Below are 20,888 nucleotides of genomic sequence, written 5' to 3' on the forward strand. Positions count from 1 at the left end.
GTATCCAAACTTGAAAACCCTTCTCCATATACCCATCAGTGGAGAGGTACATTGTTGCTATAAGCTGGCTAAAGCATCTTAAAAAGGCTATCTGGAGGATGATAATATTCTCTAGTGGTTCCTTTCCTTCAGAGAGCTTTAGATCAATTCTTCAGACCCATTTAAGCGTCTGTGAAGCCTGTCTTTCTCAACCTTAAGTGAGAGTGTTCATCCGAGGAGTCTGCCTGATCCGGAATAGTCCCAAAAAGGGGCTAGGATTATAATCCAAGTCACCATCCCTCCTTGTTCTTTTTGACCTCCTTGAGTCCACCTACTATACTCACATTTCAAATAAGTTAATTTTGAGTCCTCCAGCTCTGGCAATCACTCCTAGATAGACTCGCTTTGATTGCTTTGACTCCTGACTGGTCCATATGAGCAATGCCATGGAAGGTAGCCATAAATAATCTATCCTAACCCATATCAGGGTGATTTTTATGTTTAATATTCTATATATATTTATTACTTCATTAAAATATTCATTAATTTTCAATTATGTTTAAATTCAAATGACGGTTGTCAATAACAGAGGACAGAATGACATATGATCAAGGATGAATTTAAGACACAAGGATGAATGTTAATGTATTTAATAGTTTCATTTTTCAGGCTCCTTCACCTTTTTCTCCTACTTATAAAGAAATAATTGTATATTTTATTCTTGGCACACAAGTTTATATGATGGATGGCAAGTACATTGGTATTAAGAAATTTCTTTTGACACCAGTGAAATAGAATTCCCCATTGGTATTGACAAGTCTTAAACCACACCCCATTTAACAGGCCAGCATTCCTATTCAGAGATAAAGGTAGATTTTACCTGTTAGGCTAGATTTCTAAGTACCAGTTCACTACAGAGAAGTAAAAATGGAACTTCTGCTCCAGGAATTTAAATCACCAATGTATTTTTGAGAAACTTCACAAATAATTAATTACATCACCAAGCTAGTGTATTTACCACCAATTGCAGTTGTCAGTACCAAGGAGTCACATATGAATTATTGTCTTTCCTTTAGGACACCTACCATGGCCGGGGGCTTGTTCTCGATTGACAGGGATTATTTTGAAGAAATTGGAACATATGATGCAGGGATGGATATTTGGGGTGGAGAGAACCTGGAGATGTCTTTTCGGGTAAGTAAGTAGTTTATCTTACCATTAATCATTGTGTCAAAATGATTTACTCAATTTTAAATATGTGCATAGAATTTGGCAACAGAATAACTTACTTTTAAAAATGCAATAATGAAAAATTGATATTCTCCAGCTACTCATTAACTATTGGCTGAGCACATTGTGCATATTTATGACTGAACTTTGAGGAGGATGATTTTCAAAGTACTGTCAAATCAAACCATATCAAGCAAGCAATGGTAACTTCCTGGAAAAAATCCTAGTGATAAAATGTGTCAGCAAAGTAAAATATCGTCAAGTCTCGTATGAACAAGGTTTTAGTGTGTCACACAGCTTTTCTTGATAGTTTGTGGATTGGATTTTCCTCTATTACCACTCATCAGATTGCAGTTTTAGGGCGGAAAATGGAGTATAATGATCTACTTCTTCAAAACTTCCAAACCAAAATTTGCACCAGAATTATTCCCCAAAACCTCTGCAGTTCCCTTTAACTCTTGCCAGGAGCCTACCTTGCCACATTTAACATGGCTATTGCTCCTAGCACATTTTCCTAAACTTGTCACCATTATTTAAGTGGTGGTGTGAACACCAGTAATGTATCCCTGAGATAGATACTGCATTTGTTTGCTGCAACTGAAAATTGGTGTGCAAATTGGCATGAGAAAGAGTTATTTGGCAAAGAAGCAGAAAGAGATTGTGCATTATATGGTATAATTCTCCTGTCAATGTAAATATCAACAAACTTGAGCTTGTGTATTGGCTTTAACATAATCATATCCTAAAGTGCTTTATATGAGAGAGATTGAAAGCTAGGAAATGTGATGAAACTGAAATAGTTCTGACTTGTTTTAGTTTGGTAATGTAATTTCTGTTGTAAGATAAACTACTTACTCACCTGAAAGGACATCTCCAGGTTTTCTCCACCCCAATTATGTATGAGTATATAGACATTTGATAGAAGCAACATTCTTTTTCTTCTTCATTTCTCTGATCAAAGACAGGCCTGACCCACAGTGCCTCAATCTCCACCATGGCTAGGGCAAGGAGGCAGGTCCAGAAGAGACATCGGGCAGAAATTTTCACTCGGTGGGCAGGCACGCACCTGACCCGCTCGAGCGTGAAATGACATGCGTTGACATCGGCCAAGTGTGCCGACATCAACACGCGGTCGTGCGATAGTTCATTTGATGGGCGCATGCCAGAGTCAGCAATGCGCCTGCCGACAGTTGAAAGGACTGTTAAGGCCATTAAGTAATCAATTGAATTAAATTTTTCATTGCCCGTCCAACCTAATGGTTGGCAGGCAGGCGAAAAAGCCAAGTGGCCTTTGCATTTTTTTTGGAAACCTCATCCACGGGCGGGTTGAGGTTTCCAAAAGCAAATAAAAATAAAATAAAAACTTTAATTTTTCATCAATGACATGTCCCTGCTCATGTGACACATGAGGGGACATGTTTCATTACATTTTTATTTTCATTTTTTTTTCATATCTCTTCATCTCCCTGAGGCAGCTCTGTGCTCACTCGCATGCATGTGCAAAGTTTGCACTCGCCCCGCTCGCCCTCCTCCTCCACCCCTGCACAGGCAGCGCTGCCGCTCGCGTTTCAGGATGGGCCGGTCTTAATTGGCCCGCCAGTGTGAAATCGTGTCGTGGTGCCGGTCGCGGGCAGCGGCTGGCTTCCCAACTGCCCCTGCCCCCCCCCACCAAGGGCAAAATGCTGCCAATTATGTAGTGTACATGAGAGTAAGGGGTTGCAAAGGGAATAGACAAATTAACTGAGGCAAATGGATTTGAGTATGGACAGGTGCATGGCCATCTGGTTTTGACAAGCAAGACAAATGAAAGTAGTTTCGAAATGTTGAGAAACTGAAAAGAAACGAAAAGATTTGGGAGCCAAAGTAGATAAAATATTAAAAGCTGGCAGACAGGTTCAAAAAACAATCATAAAAAGCTATGGAATGTTGGCTGGTATCGCAAGGGAACTGGAATACAAAGGGGATGTACTTATGCTTGCACAGAGCCTTGGCCAGACCCCATTTAGAATACTGCATTCACTTTTGAGCATCACACCTCAGCAATGATGGATTGGCCTTGGAGGGAGTGCAGCATAGATTCAGCAGAATGGATTAGAGGGTTAAGTTATGAAAATCGGTATAGTAAACATGGCTTTTTTCATTTGTCATGAGATGTGAGCATCGCTAGCAAATCAGCAGTTGTTGCCCACCTCTAATTGAGGAGGTGGATGGTGATCTGCTTTCTTGAACTGCTGAAGTCCATATGATGTAATGATGCTATTAGGAAGGGAGTTTCAGGTTTTTGGGCCCCGTAACACTGAAGAAATGGCAATGTAGATCCAAGTGAGGATGGCATGTGGCTGGGAGAGCAACTTGCAGACAGTGGTGTTCCCATGTATCTGCTGCCTTTGTCCTTCTAGATGGCAGAGGTCCTAGGTTTGGAAGGTGCTGTCAATGGAGGTTTGGCGAATTGCTACAGTTCATGTTATAAATGGTACGCATAGCTGTTTGAGGTGGTGGATGGGGTGCTGATAAAGCAGACTGCTTTGCCCCGGATGGTGCCAAGCTTTTTGCTGTACTCATCCAGGTAAGTGGAGAGTATTCCATCACACTTCTGACTTGTACTTTAGATGGTGGACAGGTCTTGGGGACTCAGGAGGTGAGCTACACACTGCGGAATACCCAGCCTCTGATCTGCTTTTGCAGCCACTATATTTATCTGGCTAGTGCAGTTAAGTTTCTGGTCAATCCTGAGCCCCCAAGATGCCTGTCCAAATATCCCCTTATGTCATCTGTCTTGGTATCAGGCTATGTCTGATAACATTCCTGTAAAGCATCTTGGGACATTTTACTATGTTAAAGGCACTATGCAAATGGAATTTGCTGTTGTTGTGTATGGTCAGACGATCTTGAAGATCTTTGGATACAGCTGGAATCACAGGACCTTGGTATAAAAACAGTAACATAACTTTCAAGCTAGGTAACTGAAAATGTCATGAGTTTCCTTCATTTGGCAAAGTAAGACTGAGACTAATAAAAAATATAATAATGTTTCATAGTAACAATATTGTTTCTGGGGATTCTACTGTAATGTTTCAATTTATTGTAGCATTCTGGATTTAATGGGAAAGAAAGACCCTCAAATTAGCTGTGTCAAATTTCTAAGTACTAAGTAGTAACTGATGCAGTTTACTATATTTCATTTTGGGTAATGTGGAATAAACTCTGTACTTAAGTAAAGCACTCCATTTTTCATTCTGTACCAGCTTTTAATGTCGATCAGGGTACTGTATGTGCTTCTTTTCTAATGTGCACCATCACTTTGTATTTTTCAACATGTTACTTAACTTATTTGTACTCATGCATTGTGTTCAAAAGGACACAAACTATTTTGGCACTAGTCATTTGCTCATTCTATTCTCTATAAAATTATTTTTTAAGTAGCATTCTCTATGTCATGGTTCAAAGCATCATGAGCTAGAATAACAAAATCGCAGAATATAAGTGGTTATTTTCTGTTGGGTCTTTGTGAGCAATTTTACAATGCTGTGAGAACAAATATATTACTTTCACAATGAACTGGGAACCTTTCCAGAATAAAAAGGACTTGTATAGGAGAGACAGGCTGCATTTAAATCAAGTGAAGACAGAGACTTGCAAGGCACCAAAAAAACTCCTTTCAACTAGCTGGTTAGGGTGAAGAATTGAGGGGTGGTTTGAGCAGAAGAGGGATGGTGGCAAGGAAGAAACAGGATCCCAGATGAGCTAGATCGTAAGGTGAAGAGGTAGGTATGGATATCAACATCCAGAGGGACACACAGGCACAAATCAGGAATGTGATGGAATACTCTCCACTGCCTGGATGAGTGCAGTTCCTACAACACTCAAAAAGCTTGACACCATCCAGGACAAAGCAGCCCACTTGATAGGCACCCCATCCACAAACATTCACTCCCTCCACCACTGACACACAGTGGCAGCAGTGTCTACCATCTACGAGCAGCACTGCAGGAACTCACCAAGGCTCCTTAGACAGCACCTTCCAAACCCACGACCATCTAGAAGGACCAGGGCAGCAGATCCATGGGAACACCATCACCTGGAAGATCCCCCCCAAGCCACTCACCATTCTGACTTGGAAATATATCACCGTTCCTTCACTGTCGCTGGGTCAAAATTCTGGAGCTCCCTCCCCAGCAGCACTGTGGGTGTACTTACACTGCAGGGACTGCAGCGGTTCAAGAAGCAGCTCACCACCACATTCTCAAGGGCAATTAGGGATGTGCAATAAATGCTGGCCTAGCTAGTGATGCCCACATCCCGTAAATGAATAAAAAAAAACAAGAATATAGTTTGACAAAAAGCAGGTCTCTACCATAAGCATTCTCTACACCGCTTATGATCAGGAATTCTCCTTTACTGCCCAATATCTAGTTCTGAAAGAGGGTGGTCCTGACATTGAAACACCTTGTTTTGTATGCTGGATATTGATTTGAAATAAAGTATGTGTCTCCATGTCCTTTTCTCCAATTTTCCATGAGGCAGACTCTAGTTGGATAAGACCAGTTATAAATCAGGAAGCTATTTTTCATTTTATACGTGAATGCTTAAAGTAAATTAAATTCATTTAGTAATACTCCACATTGAAAATGGCAAATTACACAACATTGTCCCAGTCAGTGAGCTAAATGAAACTTTTTTGACCAATAATTATCCTTAAACAGATTAGCCTGAAGCTTGAGAGACCCTCTCTCCGTCCAAAATTCTTACCAGTTCAGACATCATCTAGACTCTTTTTAGCTGAACAGGAAGCCACATCTTGTCCCTCCTCTCTGTGTCTAAGCATTGACCAGTAGAGTGCCAATCAAATTAGTTTCTAACCGTAACCTCCTGTTTAAGGTTTCTGTGGCAGCCGCCTTCTGCAGGCTCAAGTAATAATAGGTGTAAACGTCTACCAGAATGTTTAAACAAACTTTGATTTGTTCATATTCTTCAACTGATCCAATTTGTTTTCAAAAGATACATTCTGAAAATATCTTCATGTCATAATTACAAAATAAATTAAACTGAGATCCTCCTAGATCAAAATAATCAACAATCCTGATATGTTACAGCTACTCATTCACAAGCACTGACCCCCTGATCCCCACTGATTCGTCAAGAACAAGGTGGAAGGTTGTGTTTGCAGTATACTAACCTCCCCAATTGTTCCGCTGTTTTAACTATTTTGAGAGATTTATGAGACACTCACGTGGATTGTGGGCAGCTAATTATAACGTTCAGGCACTGACTTGATTTTGATGCAGGACTGTGCGAGTTATATAATGTGCCAACACCAGGGAGAACTGTTGCAAAATGGATTAAATTGTATGACAAATTTTGCAGAAACCAGAAGATGGAGGCTGATCCAACTGGCAGAAATGTAGCGGGGAATCTTATGCTTTTAACAGTGACAGGTTTGGTGGCGGGGGAGGCCATTTAATCAGGCAGGAGAGTGGCGGGTGGGAACCCCACCACATTTCCCACCTCCACCTCAATTAGGTCCTTCTCGGGAAGGCCTTCCTGCCCTGCCACCAATTGAGGCCCTTAAGTGGGGAATTAATGGCCACAAGGGCCTCATCCTGTTACCATTGGTATTAACCCAGCAGCAGGCAGGGGGTCTCGCCATGGGGGAAGCATGGACAAGAAAACCCTGTTGAGGTTGCTTGAGGGCACTCAGGGTCCCTCATTCAAAGATACTCAGTGACTGATGAAGGGACCTGGCATCAGGAAGAGGGAAGCCCCCCGAGAATCACCCCCTGCCCTTGCTGCTGAACCCCTTTCCTGTGACCCCCCACCCCACAACCCTCCCTTCCAGCCATCATTCATCTTTGGCCTGGGATCCCGAAACAATTCTAGGCCTTGGGTGGGTGTCAGACCAGCAGGAACCACTGCCCCTCCGATGGCACTACCATTCAACTTTGAACGGCAGTTACCATGCTCTGATTGGCTGACAACTCTCGGCACGCAGGACATCTGCCCTCGAGATCCTTGATGCTGGGGAAAGACCGTTAACCTGTCAAGTGCCTGAGTGGAACAAGATGCGGCAGGCATTCCCCAAAGGAGTCGATGCGAGGCTCAGCTGGACAAGACCTCTGTTGCCTCTACAAGATTCCACCCGTAGTTTGGGGAGCAGGGGCTTATAATCGCAGGGGCCCAGGATGACATATTGGCCATGATTTTTCCTGTGTAACCTTGAAGAGCAATTCTGCCCCTTTTTGCTCAATAAAAATAATTTTACCACCTGACTTGTCAGCCCTTTTACTGTACCATCAGGTTTTACTGAGCCAAGTTTCCATGGTGAAAACTCCGCTCAGTAGAAAATGGCATTGGGCTCCAATGTATGTCATTGTACTCTGATTTGCATAGATTAATTCAACTCCTGCCTGATAAAGGTAGGAATAATTGTACAATAGAAGGTCCCAGGAAATATGATATCAGGAATGGGTTGTCTTGTTTCAGTTTAGTTTGGAAGACGATGGCACTAAAATATTTTGGCTTTTGATATTTAATGTCTTGTTATTTGGAAAGCTCTTGATTAAAGATTTTACTTTTTAAGGGTCTAGCTTTTGAATTTGACACTGCAGTGGATTGCACTAAGCTAACTGGCTATTTATATTTTAACCCATCCCCCAAACAGTCCAAAGCAATTGTGCAAGCATTTCTTGAACACAACGTTCCTGCAGCATTGTGACAGGAATATGTCATATGACATTCCCTCATCACAGACATCCGATTTGAATAAATAAGCTCATAACTGGGCAGATAGAATATTTACCCAAAATCATTTCCAGCAGAAGATTCAACATCTTGCTGAATTTTATGAAGCAGTTTGCTGTAATTTTTGAGAAAATATAGTTAATGTAAAAAAAATTTGAGACACATGTATATTTAGTAATAATGAATAATGACATTTTGTTTTCATCACAACACAGCATTGTTTACCTAAGAAGTACAATGCAACTTAAGATCCAAATATTAGAGTATAGGAGGGTAACCATTGACTTTGCTGAGAGTATTGACACCACATTTACTCAGGTGATTTGGGTGAATTAATACCAATGAAGAAAAATATCTCCTTTGTCTTTTCCCAGATATGGCAGTGTGGTGGTTCCTTGGAAATTATTACTTGTTCTCACGTTGGTCATGTGTTCCGTAAAGCAACCCCATACACTTTCCCTGGTGGTACTGGACATATCATTAACAAGAACAATAGACGCCTGGCAGAAGTCTGGATGGATGACTTCAAGGACTTCTTCTACATTATATCACCAGGTACTCTTACACTCCAGGGAAATTATTTGTTTTGACCTGGCCTTCATTAAGTGTATTACAATACAGAGTGATGATGATTTATTTCATGATCCATTTCTAAAAATGTAAACCCTTGTGTATTGCATATATAAGTTTGCATCTTTTCAGTTGCTTTCAAGTTGTTTGTTGGCAGAAGCAGTTTAGCATTCATTAGTAAAACTTATAAGTATAGAACTTTTGCTATAATTCTTTTGGCTTTTAAAAAAAAGTAGCCCAGTGCATTGAGAACTATTTTGTAGACTGCTTGTTGCTCTTGGCCACAAAATGTGATATTCCTTTATATTTGCCTCCAACAGTAAACGTGTGTAGTTTTGTCCAATATGTAATAAATGATTTCTCAGGGCAAGCTTGTATAATTATTACTACACATAAAGCAGCTTAGTTTGCTGTTCTAATGATTAGATGACTAGCATTCCTAAATTATGAATAAATTTATTGTGGTAGCACTGTGTTTATGTTACTGCAGTAGTAATCTAGATAATGTGAGTTCATATCTCAGCATGGATTTTGAGAATTAGAAATAAATCTGACAATAAAAAACATGGTATCATTAAAGTGGCCATGAGATTGTAGTTACAACAAATTGGTTCACTGATGCCTTTTGGGGAAAGAAACCTGCTATCCTTGACTGCTCGTGCATCCATGCACCAGTCCCACACTAACGTAATTTACTCTGAACTGCCCTCTGAAATTGCCTAGAAAGCCATTCAGTTGTATCAAACCTCTATACCACATGCTCTGCAACAGTTCAGGGAGAAGACCTACCACCATCGTCTCAGGGAAAACAGGATGGGCAAGAAATGCCACATACCAAAAAGAAATTTTAACGTTGTGATTAATCTTTTTGTGTAATTCTTATATTTTGTTTGATAGCAGTAATGCAGGCAGCATTTATAAAACAGAAGTATAATGTTTGAGACAAAAGACAGCTCATCAATTTTGCCAAATCATAATGAAGAATATTAATAACCTGTTACTCATTAATTGTAGATCATTATTTATGAAGATTTTAATAATTTAGCACAAGCTAAAAAAAACAGGCAAGCTTGCTGTTTATACTATTGCCACAATTGATTATTTGTAACATAATCCAATAGTGGGAAAAACAGAAACAAGGAGCCTTTGTAATCATTTTTACACACTACTCTGGTATCTAATGAGCTACTTTATTGCATAAATGATGAATCCAGTTGTGGAATTCACAAATTTAGATTAATAGCTCAGTAAAAAATGCATAAAACCAATTTAGTTGAATGTGGCACTGAAGTCCTTGCAGATTATATAATGGAGAATGGGGCTACTTCTTTAATCACACAGAATAGCACAAAAAGCAAAAAATTGGAAAGCACCTTATAATTGCTGATATAAACATCCCAAAGCCCTTTAGGTACAATGAATTATTTTTAAATACATTAATTGTTGTTATGTAGGTGAGCAAGAGTAATTTTGCCCCCATTACAGTTCCATAAATGGCATAAGATGAATGGATAGTTAATCAATTATTTTGCTGATATTGGTTGACATTGGGAAAACTCTTTTCTTTGAATAGTGCTGTGGGATCTTTGCCAAGCACCTGAACGACTCGGACAGGCAGATGGGACCTCAGTTTAAAATCTCACCTGAAGGATGATGTGCTGAATCAAATTAATTATTAATGTGATTTCATACTGTTTTGTAAAATAGCTAGAGAAAAACATGAAAGCTGTATTTCTTCAGCAAATTTCAAAATGACGTCTGGAGCCTGGTACCTTGAGAACTGTTAATTTTAACCTTTAGATGTCTGAAAGTGCTGAGAGTATGATATTTTCTATCTTTTAAAGGTAACAGTAAACATGGTGGATACCCTATGATAAAAAATCAATAGCTCAAGAAAAAGGGTATTGGGATTATGGTACATGATTAACCGCCACCTAGTCAAAGTGATGAATGTAGTTTGTGTGCTGCCTGCTAACTTAAATGATGGTAGCTGTGCATCTTAGCATGGGGCCCAAGTTCTGCAATGGCTCGCACCACTTAAAGGTAGCCTATAATACTCTGCAGCCTGAGCCTCTTAAAGGGGAAGTGCATTCTGGCTGCAGCAGATACTGGAAATTGTTATAGACAAGTGTCTACCTACAGGAAGAGTGAAGATGGCACAGCATGGCAGAGAGTCGGCTTCCAGATTGTTGTCCTCCCACTCTACTGAGCCACCCATGCGGCCATGGACTTGTGTCTGACTGTACTCCCCAGATGAACCATCACCCTCACCAGTGTTCTGAACTGAATACTGGTCGGAGAGCGGGAAGCAGAGGAGATTCCTGCACCATGTGTCTGGTTCTCCTTGATTGTCTGGCAGTCACCCGTTCCTTCTCTGCCTGCATAACATTAAGCTGTGAGGTTACCACCTCCATAAATGTGCTATCCACATAGTTCTCAGTCTCAGGAATGCACCACAATGACAGCAGCTACTGCTCCAGCTCCGAAACCTGAAACTCAAGTTCCTCCAGCTGACAACACTTCCTGCACACATGAGACGGGATCTAATGGAGCCTGGTGGAGCAGTGTAGGTAGCAGGGGGGCCTGCATAATCGCAGGGAAGGCTGCACTTCCCATTCTTGCCAATGGGAAAACCGATCCCCATTAAGTCAGTGATGGGAATAGGCCAACACGGGGAACCTACCTGCTGACTAATTAGGCTCATTATTGACCCAGTTAAAGATCATTGTGCCTGACCCCACTGGGGATTGGTGATGGCACAGGGATTCTCTTGAACTCAGATGAGTTTCCCGTGCCTCTTGCAGGCTGTCCAGCAACCCCTGTAGGTTTTTTCAGCAGCATCCCAGAGGCCTCTCTTTTCAAAGACACCAAGTGCCCGATCGAGGGACCCAGCATCAAGAAGGAGGAGCCCGCTGAGAGCCAACTCTGGCTCTTGCATCTGGCCCAACTCCTCCTCCCCCCCACCCCCCCATGACCCCCCAACCCACCCCACTCACCTCCTGGGATTCCATGATGATCTCTGATGAAGGCCTCACTGTATCACTGGCAGCAGCCACCTCTCCCGGTCGCACTGCCAGCAATGGAGAGCTCCCAGCCTGATAGACATTTAATTTGGTTGGGGTCTCACCTATGCGATGTGGATTTCAGTGGGCAGGATCTGCATCAGGAACACTAAATCCAGCCCGTGGTTGTCCAGGACATGAGAAGCATCCTCAAGTTCCCACAAGGCATGGGATGTGTATTCCAAGGGACTGTGGTGCCCTGCCATGCTTCTATTTATTAGAGTGTTATTAAAAAATTGGAGTTTATCTAGACTTTCTCCCAGTGAAGACCAATCTGTGAACTAGAAGTACCTGTTTTTATTCAGGAACTGCATCTTTGTGGTAGGAATGTGAATGGAACAGTTGTGCAGCTCCTGCGTGTGTACAGACATCTGTTAATTGTCAGGATTTTCATGTCCCGTCAGTGACAGGTGTCATGGTGGGCAGGACTGGAAAATGTGTAGGAAGCTCCAAAATCTGGTTTATGCCAGCATAAAAAGACATCATGATTGTCCGCTACCAACTTTAATGGCAGCGCGCGTCTCCCGCTGCGCCATGTCGGGGACGGCACTTAAATACATGTAAATATTGTGAATGCTCATTATGAAGGCAGCTCACCAGAATCACACCCCCCACTCTTGATCAAAAGACCATGCTGGAGTCTAATTAGACTGGCGTCATTCACGATCAGATATAAGTGAGGCGTACCTGGTGAACTGCACTTCACCCGTGACCTCGAGGTATGCTCGCCTACCTTTCACCGCGCTGCACTCACAGCTGCTCCAACTCCGTGCCAGACTGTGCAGGCAGCAGCAGAGGGAACTCAAGGAGGATTCAGAGCCAAGGCTATACATACCAGAGCAGCAGTAAGGCAGTGGGGGGGTGGGAATAGAAAGGAGCTGGTGGGAAAAGACTTGGTCTGGGGACGGAGTGTGACACAGGACAGAGGCAAGGGAAGGAGCTGGAGGGCAAAGGCTTGTCTTAGGGGGGGAAGTTGGAGGGTCCGGGGGAACATCCCCGGGGCCAGAATGGAAAGACAGTCTAGTGCAGAAGTGTTGCAAATTAGATTGCTGATTGTCGAACGACTGCCCTTGAGCCAGTACAGGGAGGGGGAGGGCCAGTCAGTCCTGGGTCAGTTATGCCCAGCACAGTGTGCACAGGGCGTGGTCACCACCTCACACATGTCAGTTTGGGGGTTTCTGGCATAGTACTGGGCCGCAGATGGCACAGTCACTACCAGGGGAGGCATCTGCAGCCTGTAGATTGGGAGAAGATAATGTAGGGTGGGGGTTGGGGGGGCACTCAATGGTCTTATGCGGGGGGGTCTCTATATGTGACTGCGCAATAGGCTTCAAGATGGGGAGGGGCCGGGTCTACATGGGGCATTGGCACATCAATCTCAGAGGGTTCAGGGGGTAAGACAGTGATAACCACCACAATGACAATGGGATCAAGGATTAGAGGTGCAAAACTGAGAGTGATTGGAGGGAGGGTAACCCGAACATTATGCTACTCCAGGACAATGGAAGGGATTTCCACAGTCACAGGAAAAAGGTCGAAGCTGGTCTGGTAGTAGAACCTCAGCACCATCATTTTCTAAGCTGAAGCTATGTCGCAGTGGAAAAGGAAAGTATAAACAAACTCTGCAGGGGATGGCTCTCTGGGTTGGTGGGAGGAGTTGACCACTGCACTTGTGGGCCATTTGAAGGGACACCCAACTGAAATCTCTATTCCCTGATAAAGAGGAAGGCATAGCTGAGATGTGTTGGGAGCATTTCAATGACAGTGGAGGGAATCAGGAGCCTTAACGGTTATGCCGCATTCGTGCAAGACTAATCACGGTTCGTCCCATCAGTCGATTTCCTTGCAATAACCCATTTGTCCCATTCTTGGGAGATCCCCATTTGCAGAACGACCCGATAGTCAAGGAGGCAATGGGACAAACTGTAGATACGTTTTGTCTACAGAATGTCTAAACATTGCAGATTCAGAGCTGGGAACCCCCACCTCCCCTTAAAAAAATCTCATTCCCTCACTGGATGTTTGGTCTGCTGTGCAAACCAAAGGATGCAGTCTCAGAGTGCACAGCCTGAGGCTTCTAGTGACTGCCAAAACTCCTGCAGATTTAAGTGCCTGTTCAATGCACTCTCATTGCAGTAGTGTTAGCTGGGGTGGTGGGGTGGGGTGGAGGGGGGAGGGCGCAGGGGGTGGTGAGGAGGGGGAGGGGTAGATGTAATCACGCTACCAAGGGTTTAAGTGGGGATGTAGTGCCTGCACTGAAAGGATCCCATTGGCACCACAGTCAATCCCCAGTCAGCGACAGGGTGATGACCTTTGGAGCTTAATGCTCACTCATTCTTCTGTGCAATGTTCCTGCAGAGAGGAGAGTGAGAGAAAGATGGATGGTGAATCTAACACGTTGCATTCATCCTGGCATACAGGCAATACCAAAGGCAAAGAAGATTGGCACATCAGCGCCAGGCTCACCAAAGGGAAGAGTCTCACCCTGATGAGCAAGGGGCAGCAGGGCCCTCTCCATTCCCAGAAGCTGAGGCTCACAGAGCTGCTGAGTATAAGCGTCTCACAAGACCGAGGCTGTACAGTAGGCACTTGTCATACCTCCAGATGAACGAGACACAGTGCTATCAATGCCTCCGCATGTCTAGAGGTCTGGTTATTCCCATCTGCCACATTCTTCAGGGGGAGTTGGAACCACAGGGTCTGGGAGGACATCCATTGCCGGTGGCTCTTAAAGTCACCACTGTTCTAAGCTCCTACACGAGTGACTCCTTCAAGGGCTTGACCAGGACTTCTGCTATTTCTGGATTCCCACGGGTGCCTTCAACTGCACTCATTTGGCTTTAAGAGCTCCCTGGCAGCAGCTAGTCCAATACATCAACAGGAAACTGATGCAGCTGGTCTGCAATCACCTTCTGCAGGTATGCGCCAGATACCCAGGAAGCTGCCACGACTCATACATCTTGAGTCAATCGCACATCTCGCAAATCTTTGAGGGACCTCAGTATATCCAGGGTTGGCTGCTCGGGGACAAAGGCTACCTACAAAAGACGTGGTCGATGGCCCCCGTTTGGGATCCAGAAACTGCCTCTGAGGAATGGTATGACGCTCTCATGCCGCAACATGATCATTGATAGAGCAGACCATTGACATCTTGAAGATGCGATTCTGATGTCTCAACAGGTTAGGTGGCGTTCTGCAGTTCACTCCCCAGAGGGTCTCATGATCATTGTGGCTTGAAGAGCCCTATACTACCTGGTGCTCCAAAGGGAGGATGTCTTGCCAGATGATGAGATGGAGGAGCCGCACAGCTGTAGGTCTCCTGCAACGGATGGCCAGGAAGCTGAGGGAGCAGGAGAAGAGGCTATTGCACTGGCCACAAGGGGCAGGTGTGCACCGGAAATGCTAATCACCACCAGATTCCAGGAGGATGATGACGACTAGCTATTTTGATCCTCTCTGATCAGTGTCCGCTTTGCTGGGCCCACCTTACTACCTACAATGCTATCCTTCTCATTTCAACCATCCACTTCAATCTGTGAATGAGTAGTTTCACTCTAGCTTCACCATGTCCTCATCCTATGAAGGTCAGGCAGCCTCAGGAGCATGTGGCCTTTCAGAAAGTTGTTCATAACTGCAGAAGGACCTTTTGTCACCACACCTCAGATGGTTCAGCCTCTTCAAACATTTCTCCAACATCTCACTCACTATGGCAGCTGAAAAGAGGAAGGAGCACCACTGCAATCCTCAGGTCAGTCATGGCAGTATACCTGCATTCGGACAAGGTGCGTCAAGGAGATCAATAGGGACTTTGCCTTCTGTGTGATTTCGATGGTGATAGTGCAAGGCAATATTTGGGCTAAGTCGGCTGATCAAGCAATAGAAGTATTGATGTCTCTTCATAGTGCTCAGTCGTCAACGTCACAAAAATCCTCAGGACACAGTCATCCGAAACTCTCAGGGAAGGATGCAGGGCTGCAGTTACCCTGAACTTTCAATGGACATCGAACACTTTACGAGCACAATACTCTAAGAGCTGCCTGCCAGTCATGAACATGCCTCCGTTTGGAATCTCTCATTGTCCCTAATGTCCAGCCCTGGCCTTCCTGATACTGAAGATGCAGACACACCGTGTAGCCCTCAAGGTTACTAGTTGTTGGTAATAAAGAGCACACATCAGCTGTATTGCATCCTCGCTGTTAACCCATTTCAGGGTGACACATTTTTATCACTTCTGCCTGACATATGAACACGGAAAACAGGCACAAAGATGCCATTGTCTGTTCCACATTATCATTTGGAATTAGCATCTTGGAGCTTGTAGAGGGTTTAAATCAGGGATGCTAACCGGAACTTATGGCATTGCATCTTCCCATAACCACGATAGCCTTGTGGGCAGAATGCGCATGACTCCAAGGTTGCTAACTTTCCAACCTCCAGCAGGAAACGTTAGGACAAACATGTGTCAGTGAGGTCCAGAGATCAAAAACATGGAGGTGGGAAGATGGGCACTATTACTGGGGTGCTGTGCAAATTTCTACTCGGAGGTTAGAGAACGCTAAAGGCAGACAGGAGTGCAAATGAGCTCTGAGTTAGGGCTGATAGATAGACCACCTTCACAGCTTTCGGAGAGTGCATGGAGACCATTGAAAGATGCCCGTTTCCAAGCGCATCTACATTTCATCATCTATACCACAGATTGATCATTCCACAATGCATATGCGTTGGGAGGCTACATGAGCCTCCATATTGTACAGTCAAGACTAAACATCACTGGAACCTGCAAGGCATGTCTCAGAGACGCCTTGCGTAACCGCACTTTTGCTTGAGGTTGCTCCATCACTGATGTCAGCACTGAGCAGAGAACGGACACTCACTGTTATGAGATGGTTGCACACAACATCGAGTGGAGACACATGATGCGACTTCTGCAAAAAGGGCGGGGAGTGGTGATACTTGACTGACCGTAAAACAATTCGCCAGACAGAAGAGACATACACAACAAGGGAAGTGGAATGGGTGCAAATCTATTTACGTTAGTGGAAGTGATATATGTCTTGTGAACACCCGTGCAACCTTTGTGCTCCTAATATTTCTTGATCTTCTTTGCCCTATCACTGTGTCTTGGTGCATCCCTGGTATCCACAGCTGAGGTGGAGGCAGCCTGCTGACCACGAAGCCCTGTTGTCTTTGATGACTTTGGCGGGCATCCTCTGGAGGGCCGAGACCTGGAGGGCACCAGCCTGCTTTGGGTCTCCTGCTGTGAGGCAGCTGCATCCCTCTCGCCTTGTGGATTTGCAGCTGATGGGGTCACAGAGAGAGGGGATTGGGATCGGCTGGAAACTCTCTGAGTCACCGGGGTGGATGGCGCTGGGGTGTCTTGCTGCTGATCCTTGTCCCTATGGGTGCCCAAGGGCCCCTGTCTGACTCCTTGAGGAGAAGGGGCATTTGGAGTGAGATCAAGCTGCCCTCTATCCCTCTTGCAGAGCCATTGATGGATGCCACAAAGCCTACAGCAATGGAGCTCAACTCCTAGATTACAGCAGGCCCTATGTCCTGGACCAGTGTCTCCAAGGCGGCTGCTATCCTACCAGTGTTGACCTTGGCGAGCTGGCATGTCGGCGCTATGACCTCCAAATGAACACAGATGGACTCCTCCATCACCCATTGTAATCTGCTGACTGCATCTGACAACCCTGCCTGACACTCCCGTGTATGTCACTGCAGCTCCAACATTTGTGTTAGGACGGAGTCCGGAGGCTCAGCATCTGTTTTAGGACGGAGTCCAGAAGCTGACTGGGGCACAGCAGAATCCTTGCCTCCAGCTGCCTTCTGAGTGCTGGTGACCTTGGATGTCCGTGCCACTGCCTGCTGTGGACCAGAATCTGTGCTGTGATCACCAGATTGTGATCCCGAACCTGCTCTAGAGCTAGGTCTCACTGAGGTGTATGTCTCCCACTGGTGGAGGGTGCGGGTGAACGCTGTGACAGGTCTTCAACTGGTGTGTCCTCAGGATCCTCATCCGAGGTCGTGTGGGGGCTGGAGCTGAGGGGCTGACTCCCATTGTCTCTGCTGAGTTTTGCGCTGGTGCTTGCCAAAGAAAGAAGAGATAATTAGTGAATGGCTACATAGTCAACAACATTACATTGCACTCACAGTATCTTTGGCTGAACGATGAGCTGGTGCAGGGTCCTCGCTTGGTTGGGAGACACCGGTCTCAATATAGGCGCAAGCACAGTCCCAGCCCTCTCTGGTCAACTCAACAGCGCGTTTCTCATACGGAGTGAGGGCCTTGAGCCCCAGCATGCCTCCACCGGCCTGGGATCTCTCCCTTTTTTTGTAGGCAAACTTGTCCTGCACAAAGACTGTGAGCAGGAAGGATGTCAAGCTAGATGTTAAGGATGCCTGCTTTGTGTGGGTGCTGAGTGGACCTGTGTAAGGGCTGAGCACATGAGCTGCACATGATGTGAGACCAGATGGAGATGTCAAGGTGTGTGAGAGAATCAGTGGTGATGTCCCTTGTGCTGGTACTGTGTGAGTTCCCTGTGGACTGTCAGGCTGCGAATGCCTGATGTACTTGTGAGAGTGTGAGTTGAGAGTGAGGAGAAGGTCTCTGAAGAAGTCGTATGGACTCGAAACATTAACCCCATTTTTCCCTCCACAGAAGCTGCCAGACCTGCTGAGTTTTTCCAGCATTTTCTGTTCTTATTACAGAAGGTTGACTTACCCTGGCAGAATGGATAAGATCATTCATCCTCTTCCCTCACTGGATGCCTGATCCCTCCTTGGCTAAGTTGGCGCTCCTGTGCTGGCCACCTGCTCCCAAGCTGCTGTGGTGAGATTTGTGGACCTCCATCATGGGGGTAGAAGACATCCCAGCATTCCTCCACAGTGTCCTGAAGTAGCCCCAGCACTCTGCCCCTAAACTTGGGGACGCTACTCTTCTTCACTTTGGGGCCACCTCTCTCTTCCAGCATTCCTGGGCCCCAGACAGTGGAGTTTGCGCACGGATACAGTGTAAGTACGGCGCCTGGATAGATGATGCAGTTGGGTCCCAGCGGGGCGGGTGAATCACAGCCCGATCAGCCACAATATCCAATGTCTTTCCTGCTGATACATATAAAATGAGGTGTGACACGGATAATCTGGTGCAGAAGCCCACTATTACAGCCTGCTGGAAAAGCATCACTTTTGCTACACACCACCGCACTTAGTCTGCAAAGGGCAAAATCCCGTCCAATATTGCAGGATATAAAACTTGATAAGTACTTATAGCTTCAAAAAAAGTCTAAAAGTCCATCATGATTTGGCTAGCAATAACTTTTTCATGTTGCTTATGGAAAACTGTTTTTCTATCTGAAATATTCTGTGAAAAGTAAATTATTTGAAGCATTAAACATACATTTCAGAGCTTTTTCAACATGTCTGTTTAAGATATAGAAATCGGACACGTACCTAACATTTTCCATGAAAGTGTTTAAAGATTCTCAAAGCTGAAGGCAAGGCTTCCAAATATATTTAAGTAAGAAATTTAGAAAGTTGGGATTATACACAGTGCGTGGGAAATGTCTAGACATGATTCCCCAACCATCATGAATGTGGGGCAGAATCATTGTAGTAGCAGGTCTTTTCCTGTCTGAGAGCTTCATATGCTGGTATTATACATAGATAAAGTAAACTCCAAAACAGTAAACTCCTCTGGCTTTATCTTACTGGATTGACAATTGTGTTGTTCCATGAACAATCAACAAACTTAAAATTATTAATATAATTGAAGGCAATTGAACAGAACCTGAACTTCAGAATCTTCCTACTCACTGAAGCACCCTTACTATACATAAATCTACTGGTCTCAGTCATGAAAGCTCCACTTCTTTCAACATCCATCAACTTTTTGAGGAGAAAATTCCAGATTTCTACTAGCCTTTGTGTGAAAATGTGCTTCCTGATTTGCCTCCAAGATCTAGCTCTAATTTTCAGATTTATGTTGTCCCATTCTTGATTCCCCAGCAGAGGAAATAGTTTTTCTGTATCCACCCTACTGAATTCTTTTAATATTTTAAACATCTCAATCAGTGACCCCTAAATCCTCTATACTCAAGGGAATATGAATCATGAAGTCATGTGCGGAAGCCCTCCCCTGTGGTGAATTTGATGGCATGAGAGCATTTAATTGGGAGGGAGGGTGGCAGGTGGGGACCCCGCTTTCTTCCCGTCTCTATGCCAATTAAGTCTGAGGTGGGGTGGCTTGTAAATGGCCTTCCTGTCCTGCTGCCAGTTGAGACCCTTAAGTGGATAATTAATGCCCACTTAAGGACCTCATCCTGGCACTGCTGGTAGTAACCCTAACCAAAGCTAACATGCAGATGCAGCAAGCAATTAGGAAGGCTAATGGTATGTTAGCCTTTATCTCAAGAGAATTTGAGTACAGGTATAGCAATGTCTTGCTTCAATTCTATAGAACCTTGGTTAGATTGCACCTGGAGTACTGTGTGCAGTTTTGGTCTCCTTAGCTTAGAAAGGATAGTATTGCCATGGAGGGAGTGCAATGAAGGTTCACCAGATTTGTTCCCAGATGGTGGGAGTGTCCTATGAAGAGAGATTAGGGAAACTGGGCCAATATACTCTAAAGCTTTGAAGAATAAGAGGTGATCGCATTGAAACCTACAAAATACTTAAAGGGATAGACAAGATAGATGCAGGTAAGATGTTTCCCCGGTTGGGGAATCTAGAACCAGGGGACACAATTTCAAAATAAGGGGAAAGCCACTTAGGATCGAGATGAGGAGAATTATTTTTACTCAGAAGGTTGTGAGTTTTTGAAATTCTCTACCCCAGAGGGCTGTGGAAGCTCAGTCATTGACTTTGTGGTCATTGACTTTGGTTAAAGCAGACATTGTGTGGGGAAAAAAGCATTGAATTGGATGATCAACCAAGATCGTACTGAATGGTGGGGCAGGCTCAATGGGCTGAATGGCCTACTGCTCTTATGTTCCTAACCAAGTGGCAGGTGGGGACTCGCCATGCGGGGAACATAACAAAGAAACCTTGGTGGGGTTGCTTGCAGGCTCCTGGGTAGGGGATGGTGGGGAACAGAGTCCTTCAAAGGCATTCAGTGTCTGATGAAGGGACCCAGCATCAGGAAGTGGGGGGCCCACTCAGAGCCACTCCCTGCCCTTCCTGCCAACCCCCCTTCCCTGCGATACCCTTCCCGCCATCACTCACCTGTGCCTGTGTCCCGCCCTGAGCTGAGGCCTCAGGTGAGTGTCGTACCTGCAACAACGATCGCCTACCCGGTGGTGCTGCTGAGAG

The 20,888-nt window shown here is 44.7% G+C and overlaps 1 protein-coding gene across 3 annotated transcripts in view; it reads left to right on the forward strand.

Annotated features, from left to right (window-relative positions):
* galnt13 (polypeptide N-acetylgalactosaminyltransferase 13) overlaps positions 1–20,888 on the forward strand; it is a 550,349-nt gene that overhangs the window by 394,722 nt on the left and 134,739 nt on the right. For 2 of the 3 annotated variants that reach the window (XM_078552191.1, XM_078552192.1), the window contains 2 exons: positions 1,056–1,173; positions 8,322–8,502. In XM_078552191.1, the coding sequence (XP_078408317.1) occupies positions 1,056–1,173; positions 8,322–8,502 (299 nt within the window). The remainder of the gene's footprint in view (positions 1–1,055; positions 1,174–8,321; positions 8,503–20,888) is intronic. The other variant, XM_078552193.1, reaches the window with a different exon arrangement.

The sequence above is a fragment of the Cetorhinus maximus genome, chromosome 11, assembly GCF_964194155.1.
Source record: "Cetorhinus maximus chromosome 11, sCetMax3.hap1.1, whole genome shotgun sequence".
In the NCBI taxonomy this organism is placed as follows: Eukaryota; Metazoa; Chordata; class Chondrichthyes; order Lamniformes; family Cetorhinidae; genus Cetorhinus; species Cetorhinus maximus.